Source organism: Pelophylax lessonae (genome assembly GCF_965119305.1).
Source record: "Pelophylax lessonae genome assembly, chromosome: 7".
Taxonomy (NCBI): Eukaryota; Metazoa; Chordata; class Amphibia; order Anura; family Ranidae; genus Pelophylax; species Pelophylax lessonae.
The window spans coordinates 5,510,871-5,532,757 of NC_138774.1; the positions used below are offsets into that span (position 1 = coordinate 5,510,871).

A 21,887-nucleotide genomic window follows, 5' to 3' on the forward strand; every position below is an offset into this window, starting at 1 on the left:
GCCTGTACTGTGGAGAAGCCGGTCACTACGTGCGCTCCTGCCCTGCGAAGCTACGTAAGTGCCTTTCCATCTCCCCATCCAGTGGTCCAGCATCCGCTTTCAGTACTTCTCACCTAGCCTTTCCTGTCTCGTTTCAGCTTCCAGGAGGTAGCATATCAGTAACCGCGATTATTGACTCCGGAGCATGTAGTTGCTTTATCGACCTGTCATTCGCTGTTCAACGGGGTATTCCACTTCAACCCAAGACCCAAGGACTTACCATCTTCCTGGCTGATGGTTCCCACATCAGTTCCGGACCTGTAACCCAGGAGACTCCTCTCCTCATGATCTCCTCTTGTGACCATAAGGAACTAATAAGCCTAGACGCTATTGCGTCCCCCTTGTTTCCAGTCATCTTGGGGCTACCTTGGTTGAAGGCACACAACCCCCAAATCGACTGGACCTCTGGAGTCCTCAAGTTCCCGTCTACCTACTGCTTGAATTCCTGCCTGCCTGACTCTCTCAGCTCCTCCAGAACCTTGCTGTGCCTAGAATCTGATCCAGATTTATGCTCTGTTGTGCCTGAGGCTTATCATAATTTTCTGGACGTTTTCAGCAAACATGGGGCTGAGACCCTTCCCCCTCATCGTCCTTATGACTGTCCTATAGAGCTGCTTCCAGGGGCCGAGATTCCGTTTGGTCGTATCTACCCACTATCCGAACGGGAGTTGGAGGTTCTTAAGGAATACGTGGACGAAAGCTTAAAGAAGGGTTTCATCCGTCCATCTACTTCACCAGCAGGAGCAGGAATCTTTTTTGTAGAAAAAAAGGATCACTCTCTCCGTCCTTGTGTGGATTACCGAGAGTTGAATAAAGTCACGGTTAAAAACCGATATCCTCTCCCCTTGGTTCCAGAACTCTTTCAGAGATTAAGGTCTGCTGTCTTGTTTACCAAATTAGACTTACGTGGGGCCTACAATTTGGTTCGTATCCGCGAAGGGGACGAGTGGAAAACGGCTTTCCGTACCAGGTTTGGGCATTTCGAGTACCTGGTGATGCCCTTCGGTCTCTGCAACGCCCCGGCTACATTCCAGCATTTTGTAAACGACATCTTCAGAGACTGGCTTGACACCTTCGTAATTGTCTATTTAGACGATATTTTAATCTTTTCTGCATCTCTGGACCAGCATCGGGAGCACGTCAGGAACGTTCTCGGCCGCCTCCGCCAACATGGACTCTATGCTAAGGCCGAGAAATGTGAATTTGAACAGCAAAGCATCCAGTTTTTGGGCCTGATCATATCCACCGAAGGAGTTAGGATGGATCCTCAAAAAGTTTCAGCTATCCTGGATTGGCCGGCTCCATCTGACAAAAAGGGGGTGCAGCGCTTTGTTGGATTTGCAAATTTTTACAGGAGATTCATTAAGGGGTTCTCTACCATCATCTTCCCTATCACACAGCTTACCAAGCAGAACATTCGCTTCCATTGGTCCCCTGAAGCCCAGACCGCCTTCTCAGTCCTGAAAAAGCTGTTTACTACTGCTCCCATCCTGAGACACCCTGATCCCACCTTACCTTACCTCCTTGAGGTAGATGCCTCAGAAGTGGCTGTAGGGGCTGTTATCTCCCAAAGACAGGGAGTTAAAGACTTGGTACACCCTGTAGCCTTCTTTTCCCGCAAACTCTCCCCAGCGGAGAGAAACTATGATGTGGGCGATCGTGAACTTTTGGCCATCAAGGTGGCACTCGAGGAGTGGCGATATTTACTCGAAGGGGCATTACATCCCATCCTTTTCTTCACCGACCACAAGAACCTTGAATACTTGAGATCTGCTAAACGGCTGAGACCACGCCAGGCACGGTGGGCTCTGTTGTTTTCAAGGTTCGCGTTTCATATTACTTACCGACCTGGTTCCAAGAACGTCAAACCGGACGCACTCTCCCGCATGTTCGATGACCCGAAGGAAATTCCAGTACCTGACACCATCCTGTCTGAAGGTAACTTTCTTCTTCCATTAACTAATCGGATGGCTCATATTAAACAGGCTTCTGTGAGTATTCCTTGTCTTCCTGAAATTTCTCTGGTGCCTAAGGATGGTTTGCTATGGTTTGGGGACAAGATCTTCGTTCCAGAAGATGTCCGAATGTCGGTTCTGGGTTCTTGTCATGACCATCCCTTGGCAGGTCACTTTGGAGTCCGTAAGACCCTTGACTTGCTGCAGCGTACATTCTGGTGGCCTGACCTGGAAAAAAGTTGTAGGGACTACGTGTCTTCCTGTGCTGTGTGTTCCCGAAGCAAGCCCGCGAGAAGTAAGTCATGGGGTCTCCTTAGACCACTTCCAGTTCCTGATAGACCGTGGAGGATGATCGCCATGGATTTTATTGTGGAACTTCCTCCTTCTAAGGGATGCTCTGCCATTTTTGTTGTTGTGGATCGATTGTCTAAAATGGCCCATTTTTTGCCCCTCAGGGGTACTCCCTCTGCCAAGGAAACCGCAGAAGTCTTCATAAAAGAGATTGTTAGGCTTCACGGGGTACCTGCAAATATTGTCTCTGACAGAGGGGTGCAGTTCACCTCACGCTTCTGGAAAGCATTATGCAGTCTGTTGAAAATTGAATTATCCTTGTCTTCTGCTTACCACCCACAGACTAATGGGCAGACCGAGAGGAGCAACCAGACCTTGGAACAGTACATTCGGTGTTTTACCACCTTTGTTCAAGACGATTGGGTGGCCTTGCTGCCATTTGCAGAGTTTGCCTATAATAATGCTAAACATTCTGTTACTGGACAATCTCCATTCTTCTCAAACTACGGCTTCCACCCATCCTTCTTGCCCGATATTCCGTCTGACTCTGGAGTCCCTGCAGTACAGGACACTATTAATTTCTTTGCTCGCAACAGCAAATTACTGCAAGAAGCCATACTTAAGGCACAAACGGCATCTAAGAAGATCTTTGATAGAAGAAGAAGGGGAGAATTAATTCTTCAACCAGGTGACCAGGTTTGGTTGTCCACAACTAACCTCCGTTTAGCCTGTCCATCTAAAAAATTGGCTCCCAGGTTTATTGGACCCTTTCCGGTCAAGAGGAAACTTAATGAAGTTTCCTATGAGTTATCTTTACCCAATTCACTCCGCATTCACCCAGTATTTCACGTCTCCTTGTTAAAGCCTGCAGTTCCCAATACCTTCCCTGGTAGGAGTTCAGAGCCACCCGAACCTGTAATCGTTGATGGAGATGTGGAATATGAAGTAGAAGCTATTGTGGACTGCCGGAAGAGAGGAAACCTGTTACAGTACCTTGTCAAGTGGAAGGGTTATGGTCCAGAAGAAAACTCTTGGGAGCCTGAACGAAACATCCACGCTATGGAACTTATCCAGGCTTTCTTTCGCAGTCACCCACAAAAGAGAAACCTATTGGGCACCCGGAGGTTGCCCTTAAGGGGGGGGGGCAATGTCAGGAACGCTCCCTGTGCACACTAAAGTGCTGTCATGAATCTGCCACCTAAGGGTTAACCTGGCTCAGACTAATTTCATTAATTGGCAATAGGCTGCCTTATTTAAGCACCTCAGAAGCACAGTGTCTTTGCTGTCTGATCTGAAGCTTCTCCTGTGTTCCTGAACCTGAAACCTTTTGTATCCAGTTTGATTCCTGTTTGACCTCCTGGCTTGTCCCTCACCTCGCTTGTCTGCTGCCCGCCCTGACCTCGGCTTGTTTGTGACCACTCTTTTGTCTTATCCTTGTCTGTTTATCTGCCACCAGATCCGGACCTGTTCACCTCCTGGCAGGGCAACCCCGAGGACCGCGACCTGGTGCTATACACGCAGCAAAATCCAACCTCACCATCTGAGGCTCTGGTGAAGACCGGTTGGCACTTAGATTCCGCACCTCGGGTTAGCCTGCGTCTACTGCCTGGGTGACTCGTCTGTGCTCCATCCCTCGGTGAGCTAGAGGCTACCCTCTGCACGTCAGGCTCGCCTCCAGAGTCCTGACACATATAGTCATCTTCCCAAGTGTAAGACTTAAGGGCTTCAAGAACTTGTGAAGAATCTCTAATGTAAGAGGGTAGTTCACACACTAAAGGTTGGAGAAAGAAGTCTATGTATTTAGCAATACCGCTCGTAAAGCTATTCGTACTCGCCACAATAGGTCTCCCTGGTGGCTGTGTCAAGGATTTATGTACCTTTGGCAGGTGGTAAAAGTACGGAGTACTGACTTCTCTTGGGAGCAAAAATTGTTTCTCTTTATCATTAATGACTCCTTGGTGCCACGCTTCTTCAACCATAGATCTAAGCTCAAGTTGGTATTTGGGAAGTGGGTCACAAGTTAATTTAATATAGGTCTCTGTGTCGGCCAATAAACGATTGGCCTCACTGAGGTAGTGCATTTTGTTCTGGACAACCAGACTACCTCCCTTATCTGCCTGTTTCACTATGATCTCGTCATTGTTTGTTAATGCCTTTAGAGCTACCTTCTCTTCTTTGCTCAGATTATTCCGGAATGAGTCCCTCGGGGATTTACAGAGTTTGATAAAGTCCCTGTAGACCGCCTGGTAGTAAGTCTCAATGTAGGGACCCTTTGAATGAACTGGGTTAAAGGATGAGCTTGGCCTAAAGCCACTGTGACGTATCTCAGGATCAGTCAGTAAAAGTTCTGATACTTCTAGACCAGAATCATCTATCCACAGATCTTCCAGTGTTTGTAGGGCTTCCTCATCTAATATACTGGAATGACCAGTTTCAATCAGCTGGGGTTCATCAACCCCAGCTCGATTTGATGGTGGCTCATTCGTTTGGTTAGTGGCAAAATGTCTCTTTAGTGTTAACTGGCGAATGAATCTATTTAGGTCCTTGAATAAATGAAATTCATTAGGACCTATCGATGGTGAGAAACCTAAACCTTTCTTGAGGAGAGACGTCTCTATTTCAGTCAGTACATGGGACGATAAGTTGTAAATCTTGATGGTACCGTGATCTATATTAACTCTATTCTTTCTTTCTTGTTGTTCCCTAATCCGAGATCCTCCTCTTCTACCTCTTCTATTTTTCTTTTTTCTTTTAGGGCTCCCCTTGGAGCCCATACTTGAAAATCCAATCCTTCATTATTGCTCTCAGAGCTAGGTAAGGCATCCATAATGATATTACTTGAAAATTTGGGTCGCCCACCTTCCTTAATAAAACCGTCTAGATCTCTGGCTAATGGACTATACCGGTTTTGAATGGGTATGGAAATGCTGATATTATTGTTCTTGGGGGAAGCGGGAATGATGGTTATAGTTTCTGGTGGGGGATCTTGGGGAGATGAGTTATTGCGAGCTTCATTAATTATACCCCTAAATTCAGGGGTTTCTAATACCGCTGATGTAATTTTGGGATCCAATTGTTGCCCTAGATGGGAGGAATATGGAGCTGGTGAGGGACCTTTAGAAAGATCCCTTTTGTATTTATTGGGTATTTTCTTATTTTTATTTTTATTTTTATTTGGTTTGTTACCCTTCTCAGATTTGTAAGCAAGGGGGTTTGTCATTATTAGTACGAGTATCTAAGCTCTTATTCCTTGACTTTTTTGCTTTTGACTCCTTCCACTCAAAAATTCGATTGGTCTTATAATCTAATATGTCACGTTCTAATTTCTTAGTCTTGACATATACTAAATTGTCCTCATGGCGCTTAATATTGTTTTCCAATATACTGAACCACTTATCGTATAAGCAAGAGGATTCAAACTTATTCATTGCAGTGGTCCTGTCTAGGACTATTTGTTGGGCCAACTGTAATTTTCTCTCTCTTTGCTGGATTATTAATTTAATCCATTTTGTGGTACAGAACTCCGCTAAATAATGCCATTCTTTGGTCAGATCCTCATCTAAAAAACTACATTGTTTTTTAATTCTCAATCCTCTCGGAGTAATGCCCAATTCTATATATTTTGTGAGGAATGATAAATCCCACCATTGGGTATTTTCATATTGTCTCGCCTGTTGCAACTTAAAAAAAGTTTGTCTCATTTCGACCTCAAACGCTTCGGTATGTGGGGGCGACTTGTGTGTAGATTGAGATACCTCCATGCCATCCTCCACCACACCGGCTCTGATTTCATTTGAGGTGGAAATAACCCGTTCAAAAATGGCCTGCAAACGTACTGACCTATTGGTCGCCATAACGCTTACTGATAATTTTAATAAAAAAAAAAAAAAAAGGGGAAGGAAAAATACAATACAAATATAAATGGTGATAATCTGAATACAGCACTACAAATTACTGGTGGGAGGCTCCAAAATAACCTTATAGATCATAAAGAAGATACATGTGACTACACCCTAGAATGGCATGCAGTAAGTCCATGGGGTATAGTGCTCTGGGGGCCAGGAAGTCCAAAAAGAAAGCTGCCAAAGAACAAACAGTATGTCCAAACTGTAAACCTATAACTTTTACCAAAAAGTTCTGGCGCTACTGCAAAATTGGAAAGTCCTGGAATGTTTCTTCACAGAGGATACACAAAACCTGTAAAGTTAATGTGTTAATGATGTATGGGTATAGCAAGACTGTTCGCCCAATCCCTGGTGCAAGACAGCAAAAAAATGAACTTGGAACTAGATATGAGAGATGGCTTTGTTTACATTAGCCGCCTGCCTTTCTCCTGCTGTCACGGACAATCGCGAGTGCCCGGCGGACATCGGGTGCGCGGGGAGGGGGGGGTCCATGACCGAGCGGGAGCGCGCATCCGGCGGCGCGTGCTCGCTCCCAGAACCCTTACAGGCTAGCGACGTAGCCCCACCTTGATTTGCCTGTGAGGGGCTGACTGCCGACGTAAATAGTCGTGCGGCAGTCGGCAAGTGGTTAAGTTGTGTTGGTATTATTTTCTCTGACACTGCTTTGATACAAAACTGACATTGTATAGCAGGGAGAGAGGCTATACCCCCTGGGACTGCCCATAGGCGTAGCCAGAACTTTTTTTCTGCCTAGTGTCCTACTCCTGCAGGGGGCAGTATAACCCTACTGATATCAAGATCAGAGACTGCGTCCGTCAATGAACATCAGAGAAAAAGATTTTACGGTAAGAAAAAATCCAATTTGTTTTTTTTTGCTCAGAACGTCACTTCCGTTACATTTCTGATGGGTAGCGGTATTTCGGCAGGAGGATGTGCTTAGCTGAAAAAAACCCTCCTCCCCTCCTGAAGACTCCTGGGATGTATGACATAATTTGCCTAGACATAGAAACTAGGAAGTGTAGTGGAAATTAATAGGGCTTGGAGCATAGAAACCCGCTCAGTGCACTCAAGATTAATACGCACCAAATGCCATTAACCACTTCCCGCCCGCCCTATTACAAAATGACGGCGGGAATGTGGTTGTGTTATCCTGACCGGACGTCATATGACGTCGGCAGGATAACACAGCTCAGGGGCGCGCAGAGCGGCGATCGGTGATGCGAGGTGTCAGTCTGACACCCTGCACCTCCGATCTCGGTAAAGAGACTACTGACGTAGCTCTTTACCATGTGATCAGCTGTGTCCAATCACGGCTGGTCACATCGTAAACAGGAACAGCCGTTGATCGGCTTTCCTTAGTTCGTGCCTGACAGGCACGAGTAAAGGAGCGCCGATCGGCGGCTCCCCTAACAGGGGGGGGGGTCGGCACTGGTAATCAGATCATTGATTACCAGTGCAGACCCTCGGGGGGGGGGGGGATGCCACTAGATCCACCAGGGATGCCCACTATGACCCCAGGGATGCCCACTATGACCCCAGGGATGCCCACTATGGCCACCAGGGATGGCAATCAGGGCTCAGGGAGCCCCCCATTGCCCTCCCCATCAGTGATGCCCACCAGTGTCCTCCCTATCAGTGCTGCCCACAAGTGCCCATCATTGCCATCCGTTAGTGTCGCCCACCAGTGCCCATTATTGCCCACCAGTGCCGCCTATCAGTGCCCATTAGTGCCCATCAGTGCCGCTCGTCAGTGCCGATCAGTGCCCACCAGTGCCGCCTATCAGTGCCCGTCAGTGCCACCTATCAGTGTCCATCAATGCCGCCTATCAGTGCCCAGCAGTAGCGCCTATCAGTGCCCACCAATGCTGCATATCTGTGCTACCTATCAGTGCCACATATCAGTGCCGCCTATCAGTGCCACCCCATCAGTGCCTCCTCATCAGTGCCTGTCAGTGCAGTCTCATCAGTGCTCATCAGTGCAGGAAAAAAATTATTTATTTACAAAATTGTATAACATAAACAAAAAAACTTTCTTTTTTTTCAAACTTTTCGGTCTTTTTTTATTTGTTTAGCAAAAAGTAAAAATCGCACAGGTGATCAAATACCACCAAAAGAAAGCTCTGTTTATGGGGGGAAAATGACATAAATTTGGTGTAAGTACAGTGTTGCATGACCGCGCAATTGTCATTCAAATTGCAACAGCGCTAAAAGGGGAAAATTGGCCTGGGCAGGAAGGGAGGGAAGTGCCCGGTATTAAAGTGGTTAAACCCTTGCACCGAAAAGTACAATGTACAGCTCTTTTGTATAGGGTTATCCAAGCGATCGGCAGCGAAGAAATGAACAGACATGCTTGCTGTAGTCAATTCGATGCCATCTGGAGGGTTCCCCGTGAGTGACTGTCCCATCCAGGGCAGAGCAGGTTAATTTAACAAAAGGGGGTTACAGGGAGTAGCTTCAAGACCACCAATCACAGAACATGTATACATTCAAAATGTACAATAGGAACTGTGGAGTAGATGCCCATGAATGGACACGACCGAACAAAGAGGCTCCCAACTGCCACAAAGAACAGAGCACATGGCTTCTCATTGTTCATTCATGTCAATCAATAAACATGGATCCATTACCTGTTAGTGGATCTCATTAAACTTAGTTCATATATAAACAAAATTTAATAGTGACCATTCTATTTGTTCCAGTTGATGAGGCTTTATCTGCATAAGATAATAGCAGCAGTGTTTCAGTCATACGGATCAAATATGACTAAAATATGCCATCCATTAATCTTGGTAAAATGATAAGAATTCCATATCACAAACATATCTCCGCAGTACGGGGCCTCGAATGGCGGGTATAGATTTGTGCGATGGACTCTCTTTGCTACTAATATTGTGCCATCTCATCTTAATGGAAGGTTTTCACTAACAAGTCTTTCCGGAATAACAGTTAAAGAAATAATCGCTGTGAATAGCGATTACCGGTAAAACTGACACTGGGAGACATTATGACTATTTAACTAAAGAAATGTCCACAATCAAATTTTGCACAACAGCAGTAACTGAGAGAATGCTAAAAAAAAGTTTAAAACAAGTCAATTCAATATACAGTATCTCACAAAAGTAAGTACACCCCTCACATTTTTGTAAATATTTTATTCTATCTTTTCATGTGACAACACTGAAGAAATGACACTTTGCTACAATGTAAAGTAGTGAGTGTACAGCTTGTATAACAGTGTAAATTTGCTGTCCCCTCAAAATAACTCAACACAGCCATTAATGTCTAAACTGCTGGCAACAAAAGTGAGTACACCCCCTAAGTGACAATGTCCAAATTGGGCCCAATTAGCCATTTTCCCTCCCCCGTTGTCATATGATTCGTTAGTGTTACAAGGTCTCAGGTGTGAATGGGGAGCAGGTGTGTTGAATTTGGTGTTATCGCTCTCACTCTCTCATACTGGTCACTGGAAGTTCAACATGGCACCTCATGGCAAAGAACTCTCTGAGGATCTAAAAAAAAGAATTGTTGCTCTACATAAAGATGGCCTAGGCTGTAAGAAGATTGCCAACACCCTGAAACTGAGCTGCAGCACGGGAGGCAAGACCATACAGCGGTTTACCAGGACAGGTTCCACTCAAAACAGGCCTCGCCATGGTCGACCAGAGAAGTTGAGTGCCGTGCTCAGCGTCATATCCAGATGTTGTTTTTTGGAAATAGACGTATGAGTGCTGCCAGCATTGCAGCAGAGGTTGAAGGGGTGGGGGGGGGGTCAGCCTGTCAATGCTCAGACCATACGCCGCACACTGCATCAAATTGGTCTGCATGGCTGTCATCCCAAAATTAAGCCTCTTCTAAAGATGATGGACAAAAAAGCCCTCAAACAGTTTGCTGAAGACAAGCAGACTAAGGACATGGATTACTGGAACCATCTCCTGTGTTCTGATGAGACCAAGATAAACTTATTTGGTTCAGATGGTGTCAAGCGTGTGTGGGGGCAACCAGGTGAGGAGTACAAAGACAAGTGTGTCTTCCTACAGTCAAGCATGGTGGTGGGAGTGTCATGGTCTGGGGCTGCATGAGTGCTGCCAACACTGGGGAGCTACAGATCATTGAGGGAATCATGAATGCCAACATGTACTGTGACATACTGAAGCAGAGCATGATCCCCTCCCTTCAGAGACTGGGCCGCAGGGCAATATTCCAACATAACGACCCCAAACACCTCCAAGATGACCCCTGCCTTGCTAAAGAAGCTGAAGGTAAAGGTGATGGACTGGCCAAGCATGTCTCCAGACCTAAACCCTATTGAGCATCTGTGGGGATCCTCAAACAGAAGGCGGAGGAGCGCAAGGTCTCTAACATCCACCAGCTCTGTGATGTCATCATGGAGGAGGGGAAGAGGACTCCAGTGGCAACCTGTGAAGCTCTGGTGAACTCCATGTCCAAGAGGGTTAAGGCAGTGCTGGAAAATAATGGCGGCCACACAAAATATTGACACTTTGGGCCCAGTTTGGAGATTGTCACTTAGGGGTGTACTCACTTTTGTTGCCAGCGGTTTAGACATTAATGGCTGTGTGTTGAGTTATTTTGAGGGGACATCAAATTTACACTGTTATACAAGCTGTACACTCACTACTTTACATTGTAGCAAAGTGTCATTTCTTCAGTGTTGTCACATGAAAAGATAGAATAAAATATTTACAAAAAATGTGAGGGGTGTACTTACTTTTGTAAGATACTGTATGTAGAATTTTAAGGGATGCATTTTTCTTGAGCTTTTCTTGCGCTAAAGGTGCCAATAATGAATGACAATAAATTCATAGTCATTTAAATTCACGATATTAAAAATGTAAGGGGTGTACTTACTTTTGTCAGATACTGTATAATGTTTGGGGGTATCTAAGTAATTTATGTGTACATGTATAGGTAAAGATTACATTGTGTATTATTTAGTAACAAGACGAAAATGTTTTTCCTCCATTTAGTAGACGATGTCGGGGAACGGTTGGAACGGATCGGCAGCACCCCGATAAAAATCAGCACTGAGGTTTCCCATGGGGATGGATGTAAGGAAGACGGGTTTGGATCGGAGGTGATCAAAGTTTACATATTCAAGGCTGAAGCGGACGATGACGTGGAAATAGGTGAGTGACTTTTCTTACATAATTCTCGGAACATTTCAGCCATAACCCCATCATTCATCATTGTCTGCCATACAGATTTTTCACTGTTTGAGGATTCCCAAAACACAGATGAAGCCGTCTCCAGGCAAAGTATGAACAGATTTCATTAAAATCTCCATTTTTGAACTGTCTGATGTCATTTTATAAGTGAGTTGAATCTGCAGCCTGTAAATCCTCATCGGCTTTCATGAGGGTAATGTTAGATTTGTCAGTGATATCCAACTCTGAACTTATTTATTGTATAAAATCAATATTTAGGAACAAATCAGTGTTAAAGTGGAACTTCAGTCCTTCTCCCAGGTGGCTCCGCACCCCCTTGGCCATTGTTGCGCATGCACAGATGTGCTGCCGGGCTCTGCCCAGCCTTCAGTGCCTTGCAGAGTCCAAAACAGAAATTTGGTTGATAGGAATGGAATCCCATCAAAAACAAATGACAGTAGCGCAATAATGGTGTTACCCCTTTAACACAAAAAGAGCACGAATGGACCAAAGAATGATAAATATATAATTTAACCACTTGCCGACTGAGCTGGTACTGCAGCAAAGTGTCTCGTTATCGTCTGGCGACATAGACCTACTTCACCAGACTCTCCCCTCTCTCTGCGGCGCGAGCGCGCCGCCGGGGGCTCGCTCCCGCTGTATTCAGTTACAGCGGGAGTCGGGCCAGGGGAGGAGAGGCGGTGATCACCGCTGCTCTTCCTCGATCGTAGGGGATCGAGTGAGAAAATCCACCCACTTGTGTAAACAAAGCGGGCGGATCTCCTCTGTGACAGGCAGGGTCAGATTGCAGGATTCAGCATAGCTCAACCTGCGATCTGTGTCTGTGTCACACAACCCCCTCCCCCCACACACTTAAGTAAGCACGAGGCACACATTTAACCCCTTGATCGCCAACAGTGTTAACCCCTTCCCTGCCAGAGCTCCTGTTATCCTTCTATATAGGAACACAGGTCTCTATGGTCATTTCACAAGCCACACCCCCATACAGTTAGAATCACTCCCCTAGGCTCAAATTTAACCCCTTGATCACCTACAGTGTTAACCCCTTCCCTGCCAGAGCTCCTGTTATCCTTCTATATAGGAACACATGTCTCTATGGTCATTTCACAAGCCACACCCCCATACAGTTAGAATCACTCCCCTAGGCTCAAATTTAACCCCTTGATCACCTACAGTGTTAACCCCTTCCCTGCCAGAGCTCCTGTTATCCTTCTATATAGGAACACATGTCTCTATGGTCATTTCACAAGCCACACCCCCATACAGTTAGAATCACTCCCCTAGGCTCAAATTTAACCCCTTGATCACCTACAGTGTTAACCCCTTCCCTGCCAGAGCTCCTGTTATCCTTCTATATAGGAACACATGTCTCTATGGTCATTTCACAAGCCACACCCCCATACAGTTAGAATCACTCCCCTAGGCTCAAATTTAACCCCTTGATCACCTACAGTGTTAACCCCTTCCCTGCCAGTGTCATTATTACAGTAACAGTGCATAGCTGTAGCACTGATTACTGTAGTAATGTCACTGGTACCCCCAAAAGTGTCAGTTAGAGGTCCGATCTGTCCGCCTCAAAAAAAAATCGCAGATCGCCGCCATTACTAGTAAAAAAAAAAATAAACAATAAAAATGACAAATCTTTCCCGTAGTTAGTAAACGCAATAACGTTTGCGCAAACCAATCAAAATACGCTTATTGTGATTTTTTTTTTTTTTTTTACCAAAAAATATGTAGCAGAAAACAAATTGGCCTAAAATGTTAAAAAAATTTGATTTATACATTTTTTTTGGGAATGTCATATATCAGAAAGTGAAAAATATTGTTTTTTTTTTTTTTTCAAAATTGTCGCTCTTTTTTTCAAAAATTTAAAATCGCACAGGTGATCAAATACCACCAAAAGAAAGCTCTATTTGTGGGGAAAAAAATGACATAAATTTAATTTGGGTACAGCATTGCACGACCGCTCAATTGTCCGTTAAAGTAACGCAGTGCCGAATCGCAAAATATGGCCTGGTCAGGAATGGGGTAAAATCTTCCGGTCTTAAAGCGGTTAAAAATACGCTCATTGAGAAAGTTTTTGTCAAAGACATGTAGCTAAATACATTTTGGCCTAAATATATGACAAAAATTTAATAGATTGGATATTTTTTAACCACGTAAGCCCCGGAAGATTTTACCCCCTTCCTGACCAGGGCCTATTTTGCGATTCGGCACTGCGTGAATTTAACAGACAATTGCGCGGTCGTGCGACGCTGTACCTAAACGAATTTGACGTCCTTTTTTTCCCACAAACAGAGCTTTCTTTTGGTGGTATTTGATCACCTGTGCGATTTTTTGATCACGCGCTATAAACAAAAAAAGAGCGACAATTTTGCAAAAATAACAATATTTTTCACATTTTTTTTTTTATATGAAATTCCCCAAAAAAAAATGTAAAAATCAAAATTTTTTAACATTTTCGGCCAATTTGTTTTCTGCTACATATGTTTAGTAAAAAAAAATCGCAAAAAGCGCATTTTGATTGGTTTGCGCAAAAGTTATCGCGTTTACTAACTAAGGGAAAGATTTTTGTCATTTTTGTTGTTCTTTTTTTTTTTAACTACCTCAATACTGGGCACTTAAACCCCCTTCCTTCCCAGACCTATTTTCATCTTTTAGCGCTGTTGCATTTTGAATGACAATTGCGCGGTCATGCAACATTGTACCTAAACCAAATTTGTGTCATTTTTTCCCCACAAATAGAGCTTTCTTTTGGTGGTATTTGATCACTGCCAGGTTTTTTTTTTTTTTTTGGTGCACAAATAAAAAAAGACAGAAAAGTTTGAAAAAAAAAAAAAGTTTTTTTGTTTAGGTTATAAAATTTTGTGAATAGATACGTTTTTTCCTGCACTGATCAGCACTGATGATGCCGCACTGACAGGCACTGATGAGGAGACATTGATGGGGTGGCACTGATGGGGTGGCACTGATGGGGTGGCACTAATATGCAGCACTGATGGGCACTGATAGGTAGCACTGATATGCAGCACTGATGGACACTGATATGTGGCACTGATAGATAGCACTGATATGTAGCATTGGTGGGCACTGATAGGCAGCCTGATGGGCACTGATAGGCAGCACTGATGGGCACTGATCGGCGACACTGATGGGCACTGGTGGGCACTGATAGGTGGCACTGATCGGCACTGATGGGCGGCACTGATTGGCACTGATGGGCGGCACTGATTGGCACTGATGGGGGGCACTGATGGGCACTGATAGGCAGCACTGGTGGGCAATAATGGGTACTGGTGGGCAGCACTGGTGGATGGCAATAACGGGCACTGGTGGGCAGCACTGATATATGGCATTGGTGGGCAGCACTGATAGGAGGGCACTACTGGCAGGCTGTTTGCCATCCCTGGTGGCCATGGTGGGCATCCCTGGTGGTCATGGGTGGGCATCCCTGGTGGCTCTAGTGGCATCCCCTCCCCCCAGGGCTGCACTGGTAATCAATCATCTGATAACCAGCACAGACCCCCCCTGTGATCAGTGAGTACTTAGAAATACTCACTGATCACCCCAGCTCCAGTATCGATCCTCTTCTTCTCCTCCCTGACAGGATCTGTCAGGGAGGAGAAGAGATCGAAGCCGTTACAACGGCTGTATTTACATTGCATGACGGCTGTGATTGGACACAGCCGTCATGTGATCAGGAGGGCCAATCACAGGGCCCTCCTGACGCATCTTGTTGCGCTGTGTCCGAGGGACACAGGCACATCGAGATCGCGCCGCTGCGCGTGCCCGCGGCGGCGCGATCTTGCTCCTTCTGAAGGACGTTCCGGAACGTCCATTCAGAAGGACGAGACTCCCACCCGGCCGTATATGTACTATGGCCCGGGTGGGAGGTGGTTAACGAGTAATGGCGGCGATCTGCGATTTTTTTTTTTTTTTTTCTCTGATGTTCATTGATGGACGCAGTCTCTGATCTTGATACCAGTAGGGTTATACTGCCCCCTGCAGGAGTAGGACACTAGGCAGAAAAAAAGTTCTGGCTACGCCTATGGGCAGTCCCAGGGGGTATAGCCTCTCTCCCTGCTATACGATGTCAGTTTTGTATCAAAGCAGTGTCAGAGAAAATAATACCAATACGACTTAACCACTTGCCGACTGCCGCACGACTATTTACGTCGGCAGTCAGCCCCTCACAAGCAAATCAAGGTGGGGCTACGTCGCTAGCCTGTAAGGGTTCTGGGAGCGAGCACGCGCCGCCGGATGCGCGCTCCCGCTCGGTCATGGACCCCCCCCCCTCCCCGCGCACCCGATGTCCGCCGGGCACTCGCGATCGTCCGTGACAGCGGGAGAAAGGCAGGCGGCTAATGTAAACAAAGCCGCCTGTCATTCTCCCCTGTGTAAGAATGGTGATCAAACGGTTCTACTATGTATAATTTTTCTGAGTGCACTGGAGGAGGAGGAGTATAGACACTCAGTACTGAATGAGGTGGATAACATCCATTTAAAGGAGACCCCTGAAACTCCATTAGAGGTTCCCACCAGTGGAGGAAGAGTAAATAAACTGGTCCAGTAATCTACTATCACTAAACGCCTTTAAACACTTTACCCCCGGAGGATTTTGCTGTCTTACGTCCAGGCCACTTTTTGCGATTCTGCGCTGTGGACTTTAACTGACAATTTCACGGTCGTGCGGACCCCTGACTGACATTTTTGACACTTTTGGGGTTACCAGTGACATTACTACAGTAATCAGTGCTATACATATGCACTGTTACTGTAAAAATGACACTGGCAAGGAAAGAGTTAACTTTATTGGAGAGGGAGGGGTTAAGTGTGTCCTAGGGGCGTGTTTCTAACTGTGATTGGCTGTGGCTACTAGTGTAAGAACAGAGATCAACGGTCCTACATAGTAGAACCGTCTGATCTCCATTCTTACACAGGGGAGAATGACAGGCGGCTTTGTTTACATTAGCCGCCTGCCTTTCTCCCGCTCTAACGGAAGATCATGAGTGCCGGCGTACATCGGGTCCGCCGGGCACACGCGCGGGGGGGGGGGGGGGCCGTGACCACGCGGGAGCGCGCCTCCGGCGGCACACGCTCGCTCCCTAGAGCCTCACAGGCTAGCGATGTAGCCCTACATCGCTTTGCCTGTGAGGGGCTGACTGCCGACGTAAATAGTCGTGCGGCGGTTGGCAAGCCGGTTAACTGTAAAAGTAGAAAATGTCAATTTTTTTCGCAAAATTTTCACTCTTTTTTTATTAATATCGCAAAAAATGAAAAGCGCAGAGGTGATCAAATACCACCAAAAGAAAGCTCTGTTTGTGGGAAAAAAAGGTCGTAAATTTCATTTGGGTACAGCGTTGCACGACCGCGCAATTGTCAGTTAAAGTCGCGCAGTGCCAAATTGCAAAAAGTGGCCTGGACGTTAAGCAGGAAAATCCTCCGGTGGTAAAGTGGTTAAAATCAAACTAAAATAGTCCTAAAAGTCCATCAGCTGAAATATAAAACACTGTGCGTTTCAGTCCAGGAGTCTTGATGGGTGTGATGTTAAACAGGGTCACCCCACAATCCTCCCCCCACCGTGCCAGGAGTAAGGTAGAAGTTAACACTCACCAGAAAGGTATGCTTATTCACTCTCATGAACAAGCTTGCATCGCAAGAAAAACCAAGACTCCAAAAACATCACCCTTCAATTTCCAAATCAAGGCAGTCAAGACTCCGGTACATGTGGAAGATAAATAAATAGCCTCCACTGGTGCAATAACGTATATACTTCTTTATTGTAGCAAAAATACAGACAATGCACTCACTTGTATAACTGAAATTAAACGTACATCACTTACATAGGTGAGGTAGGCAACCTTTGGACCGAGATCAAAGCTCCACGCCAGACCGGGTACCAATGGATACTCCTACACCATTGTTATGGTTGCTGAGAACGCCGTCTGGCCACGCCCGACGCGTTTCATCACTTCCGACTTTGTCACTGGGGGCGTGACACAGACGGTCCATCAATCTCATTTATAGCAACCAATCCCCACCCCTTACACCTTAGGCGGAAGTACGTATTCTGTTGGCTCCTAGCACAGCTGATCCAAACCAACAGCGCCACTAGCACGATCGGACAGAGCACTTAACCAGCTGGTCAATTAACCCTTCATCGACCGGTGGAAAAAAAGACTTATAGCATACACCACCGCCAGAGGGCAAACAAGTAAGAAAAAAGACGTAAAATAGAACCATGGCAACCTAAATAGAATAGAAATGTACATAACATAAGCCAATGGTAAGAGTCCGTCGGCACATCTGCACAGGTGATTTTTCTCACCTGACTGAGAAGCTTGGTCATCATGCTGGGAGCTCAGCTCAGAAAGCTCTGTCGCCCATTGAGGTTCAGTGCATCCGGAAAGTATTCACAGAGCTTCACTTTTTCCACGTTTTGTTATGTTGCAGCCTTATTCCAAAATTGATTAAATTCATTATTTTCCTAAAAATTCTACAAACAATCCCCATAATGACAACGTGAAAGAAGTTTGTTTGAAATCTTTGCAAATTTATTAAAAATGAAAAAAAATCCCATGTACATAAGTATTCACACCCTTTGCTCAATACTTTGGTGAAGCTCCTTTGGCACCAATTACAGCCTCCAGTATTTCTGAGTATGATGCTACAAGCTTGGCACTCCTATTTTTGGGCAGTTTCTCCCATTCTTCTTTGCAGGACCTCTCAAGCTCCATCAGGTTGGATGGGGGAGGGTCGGTGCACAGCCATTTTCAGATCTCTCCAGAGATGTCCAATCGGGTTCAAGTCTGGGCTCTGGCTGGGCCACTCAAGGACATTCAGAGAGTTGTCCCGTAGCCACTCTGTAATGGACCCTGTACTCAAGAAGAGTATGTCCGTGGTAACAGCTTCCCTTGCCTGGTACCAGCATGATCCAAGACCCTTAGCCCGTCTAGTCACTTGTGGAGACATCGGTGTAGGGTGGGAAGGAGAATAAGACTATTTATTCAAACACAAGGACAAAGAAATATACACTCTGGGAGAATCCCCCCTCCCCTTTAGCAGCAAATCCACATATACATATACATCCCATAATAGGTTGATCCCAAGGCAGACAGAAATAATAGAACAATGGGATAGAGGCACTTAACAATAACAAACTCCACCCTACCTCAAACTATCTAGCAATGGTCTGTGACAGGGATCCTCAAACTACGGCCCTCCAGCTGTTGCAGAACTACACATCCCATAAGGCATTGTAATACTCTGACATTCACAGTTATGACTAGGCATGATGAGAATTGTAGTTCCTGAACAACTGGAGGGCCATAGTTTGAAGACCCCTGGTCTATGAGATAAACTCCTACAAGCAGCCTGAAAAGGTCATTCCAATTTATCTTCATATATTTCCTGTGGGCCCCACATATAGTGTCTGTCTTTCATGCCCAGTGACAGTGACTACCGTCACATACTCCTTTGTTATCTTAGCTGTGTGGTTAGGGTCGTTGTCCTGTTGGAAGATGAACCTTCACCCCAGTCTGAGGTCCAGAACGCTCTGGAGAAGGTTTTCATCAAGGATGTCTCTGTACATTGCTGCATTCATCTTTCCCTCCATCCTGACTAGTCTCCCAGTTCCTGCCGCTGAAAAACATCCCCACAGTATGATGCTGCCACCACCATGCTTCACTGTAGAGATGGTATTGGCCAGGTGATGAGCAGTGCCTGGTTTCCTCCAGACATGACGCTTGCCATTCAGGCCAAAGAGTTCAATCTTTGTTTCATCAGAGCAGAGAATTTTGTTTCTCATGGTCTGAGTGTCCTTCAGGTGCCTTTTGGTAAACTCCAGGTGGGCTGTCATGTGACTTTTACTGAGGAGTGGCCTCCGTCTGGCCACTCCCATACAGGCCTGATTGGTGGAGTGCTGCAGAGATGGTTGTTCTTCTGGATGGTTCTCCTCTCTCCACAGAAATGTATTTAAAAAAAAGAAAAAATCCCATGTACATAAGTATTCACCCCCTTTGCCATGACACTCAGAATTGAGCTCAGGTGCATCCTGTTTCCACTGATCATCCTTGAGATGTTTCTACAACTTGATTGGAGTCCACCTGTGGTAAATTCAGTTGATTGGACATGATTTGGAAAGGCACACACCTGTCTATATAAGGTCCCACAGGTAACAGTGCATGTCAGAGCACAAACCAAACCATGAAGTCCAAGGAATTGTCTGTAGACCTCGGAGACAGGATTGTATGAAGGCACAGATCGGGGGAAGGGTACAGAAACATTTCTGCAGCATTGAAGATCCCAATGAGCACAGTGGCCTCCATCATCTGTAAATGGAAGAAGTTTGGAACCACCAGGACTCTTCCTAGAGCGGGCCGCCTGGCCCCAATCAGGGGAGAAGGACCTTAGTCAGGGAGATGACTAAGAACCCGATGGTCACTCTGACAGAGCTCCAGCGTTTCTCTGTGGAGAGAGGAGAACCTTCCAGAAGAACAACCATCTCTGCAGCACTCCACCAATCAGGCCTGTATGGGTGTGGCCAGACGGAATCCACTCCTTAGTAAAAGTCACATGACAGCCTGCCTGGAGTTTACCAAAAGACACCTGAAGGACTCTCAGACCATGAGAAACAAAATTCTCTGCTCTGATGGAACAAAGATTGAACTCTTTGGCCTGAATGGGAAGCGTCATGTCTGGAGGAAACCAGGCCCCGCCCATCACCTGGCCAATACCATCCCTACTGTGAAGCATGGTGGTGGCAGCATCATGATGTGGGGATGTTTTTCATCAGCAGGAACTGGGAGACTAGTCAGGATGGAGGGAAAGATGAATGCAGCAATGTACAGAGACATCCTTGATGAAAACCTTCTCCAGAGCGCTCTGGATCTCAGACTGGGGCGAAGGTTCATCTTCTAACAGGACAACGACCCTAAGCACACAGCCAAGATAACAAAGGAGTGGCTACGGGACAACTCTGTGAATGTCCTTGAGTGGCCCAGCCAGAGCCCAGACTTGAACCCGATTGAACATCTCTGGAGAGATCTGAAAATGGCTGTGCACCGACCCTCCCCCATCCAACCTGATGGAGCTTGAGAGGTCCTGCAAAGAAGAATGGGAGAAACTGCCCAAAAATAGGAGTGCCAAGCTTGTAGCATCATACTCAGAAATACTGGAGGCTGGAATTGGTGCCAAAGGAGCTTCACCAAAGTATTGAGCAAAGGGGGTGAATACTTTTGTACATGGGATTTTTTTTTCCTTTTTTATTTTTAATAAATTTGCAAAGATTTCAAACAAACTTCTCTCACGTTGTCATTATGGGGGATTGTTTGTAGGATTTTGAGGAAAATAATGAATTTAATCCATTTTGGAATAAGGCTGTACAAAATGTGGAAGAAGTGAAGCGCTGTGAACACTTTCCGGATGCGCTGTATATGTGCGGCATGTGGGCTTTAAAGCCTTCCCTCTTTGCCGCCTCACTTATGCATTACGTAGGCAGCAAGAGGTTAATCGGAGTCTTTTATATTTACCTGGAGTTCCGCTTTTACTTGACGGTGGATGGATTTGCGTAGGTAAGCTAATATATTTCCTTGTTAGCAGCGAATGGAAATTTTGGTGCCTAAACCGAAAATGACAGTTTTTTTAAAAATACATATATTTTTTTTATATAGAATTGTATTCAACTTTTTATTTAAGATCATGAATTTAAATGACTATGAATTTATTGTCGTTCATTATTGGCACCTTTAGCGCAAGAAAAGCTCAAGAAAAATGCATCCCTTTAAATTCTATGTACGGTATCTTACAAAAGTAAGTACACCCCTCACATTTTTGTAAATATTTTATTCTATCTTTTCATGTGACAACACTGAAGAAATGAGACTTTGCTACAATGTAAAGTAGTGAGTGTACAGCTTGTATAACAGTGTAAATTTGCTGTCCCCTCAAAATAACTCAACACACAGCCATTAATGTCTAAACCCCTGGCAACAAAAGTGAGTACACCCCTAAGTGACAATGTCCAAATTGGGCTTAATTAGCCATTTTCCCTCCCCGATGTGATGTGACTCGTTAGTGTTACAAGGTCTCAGGTGTGAATGGGGAGCAGGTGTGTTACATTTGGTGTTATCGCTCTCACTCTCTCATACTGGTCACTTGAAGTTCAACATGGCACCTCATAGCAAAAAACTCTATGAGGATCTGAAAAAAAGAATTGTTGCTCTACATAAAGATGGCCTAGGCTATAAGAAGATTGCCAAGACCCTGAAACTGAACTGCAGCACGGTGGCCAAGACCAAACAATGGTTTAACAGGACAGGTTCCACTCAGAACAGTCCTCATCATGGTTGACCAAAGAAGTTGAGTGCACGTGCTCAGCGTCCTATCCAGAGGTTGTCTTTGGTAAATAGAGGTATGAGTACTGCCAGCATTGTTGCAGAGGTTGAAGGGGGGGGGGGGGGGGTCAGCCTGTCAGTGCTCAGACCATACGCCGCACACTGCATCAAATTGGTCTA

The 21,887-nt window shown here is 45.6% G+C and overlaps 1 protein-coding gene across 2 annotated transcripts in view; it reads left to right on the forward strand.

Moving 5' to 3' along the window:
- The window catches only part of ZNF711 (zinc finger protein 711), a gene marked incomplete at its 5' end in the record, with an annotated part of 86,793 nt that overhangs the window by 25,067 nt on the left and 39,839 nt on the right, over positions 1 to 21,887 (forward strand). Inside the window, 2 exons of one of the 2 annotated variants that reach the window (XM_082263117.1) lie at positions 11,176 to 11,334; positions 11,410 to 11,463. In XM_082263117.1, the coding sequence (XP_082119243.1) occupies positions 11,176 to 11,334; positions 11,410 to 11,463 (213 nt within the window). The remainder of the gene's footprint in view (positions 1 to 11,175; positions 11,335 to 11,409; positions 11,464 to 21,887) is intronic. The other variant, XM_082263118.1, reaches the window with a different exon arrangement.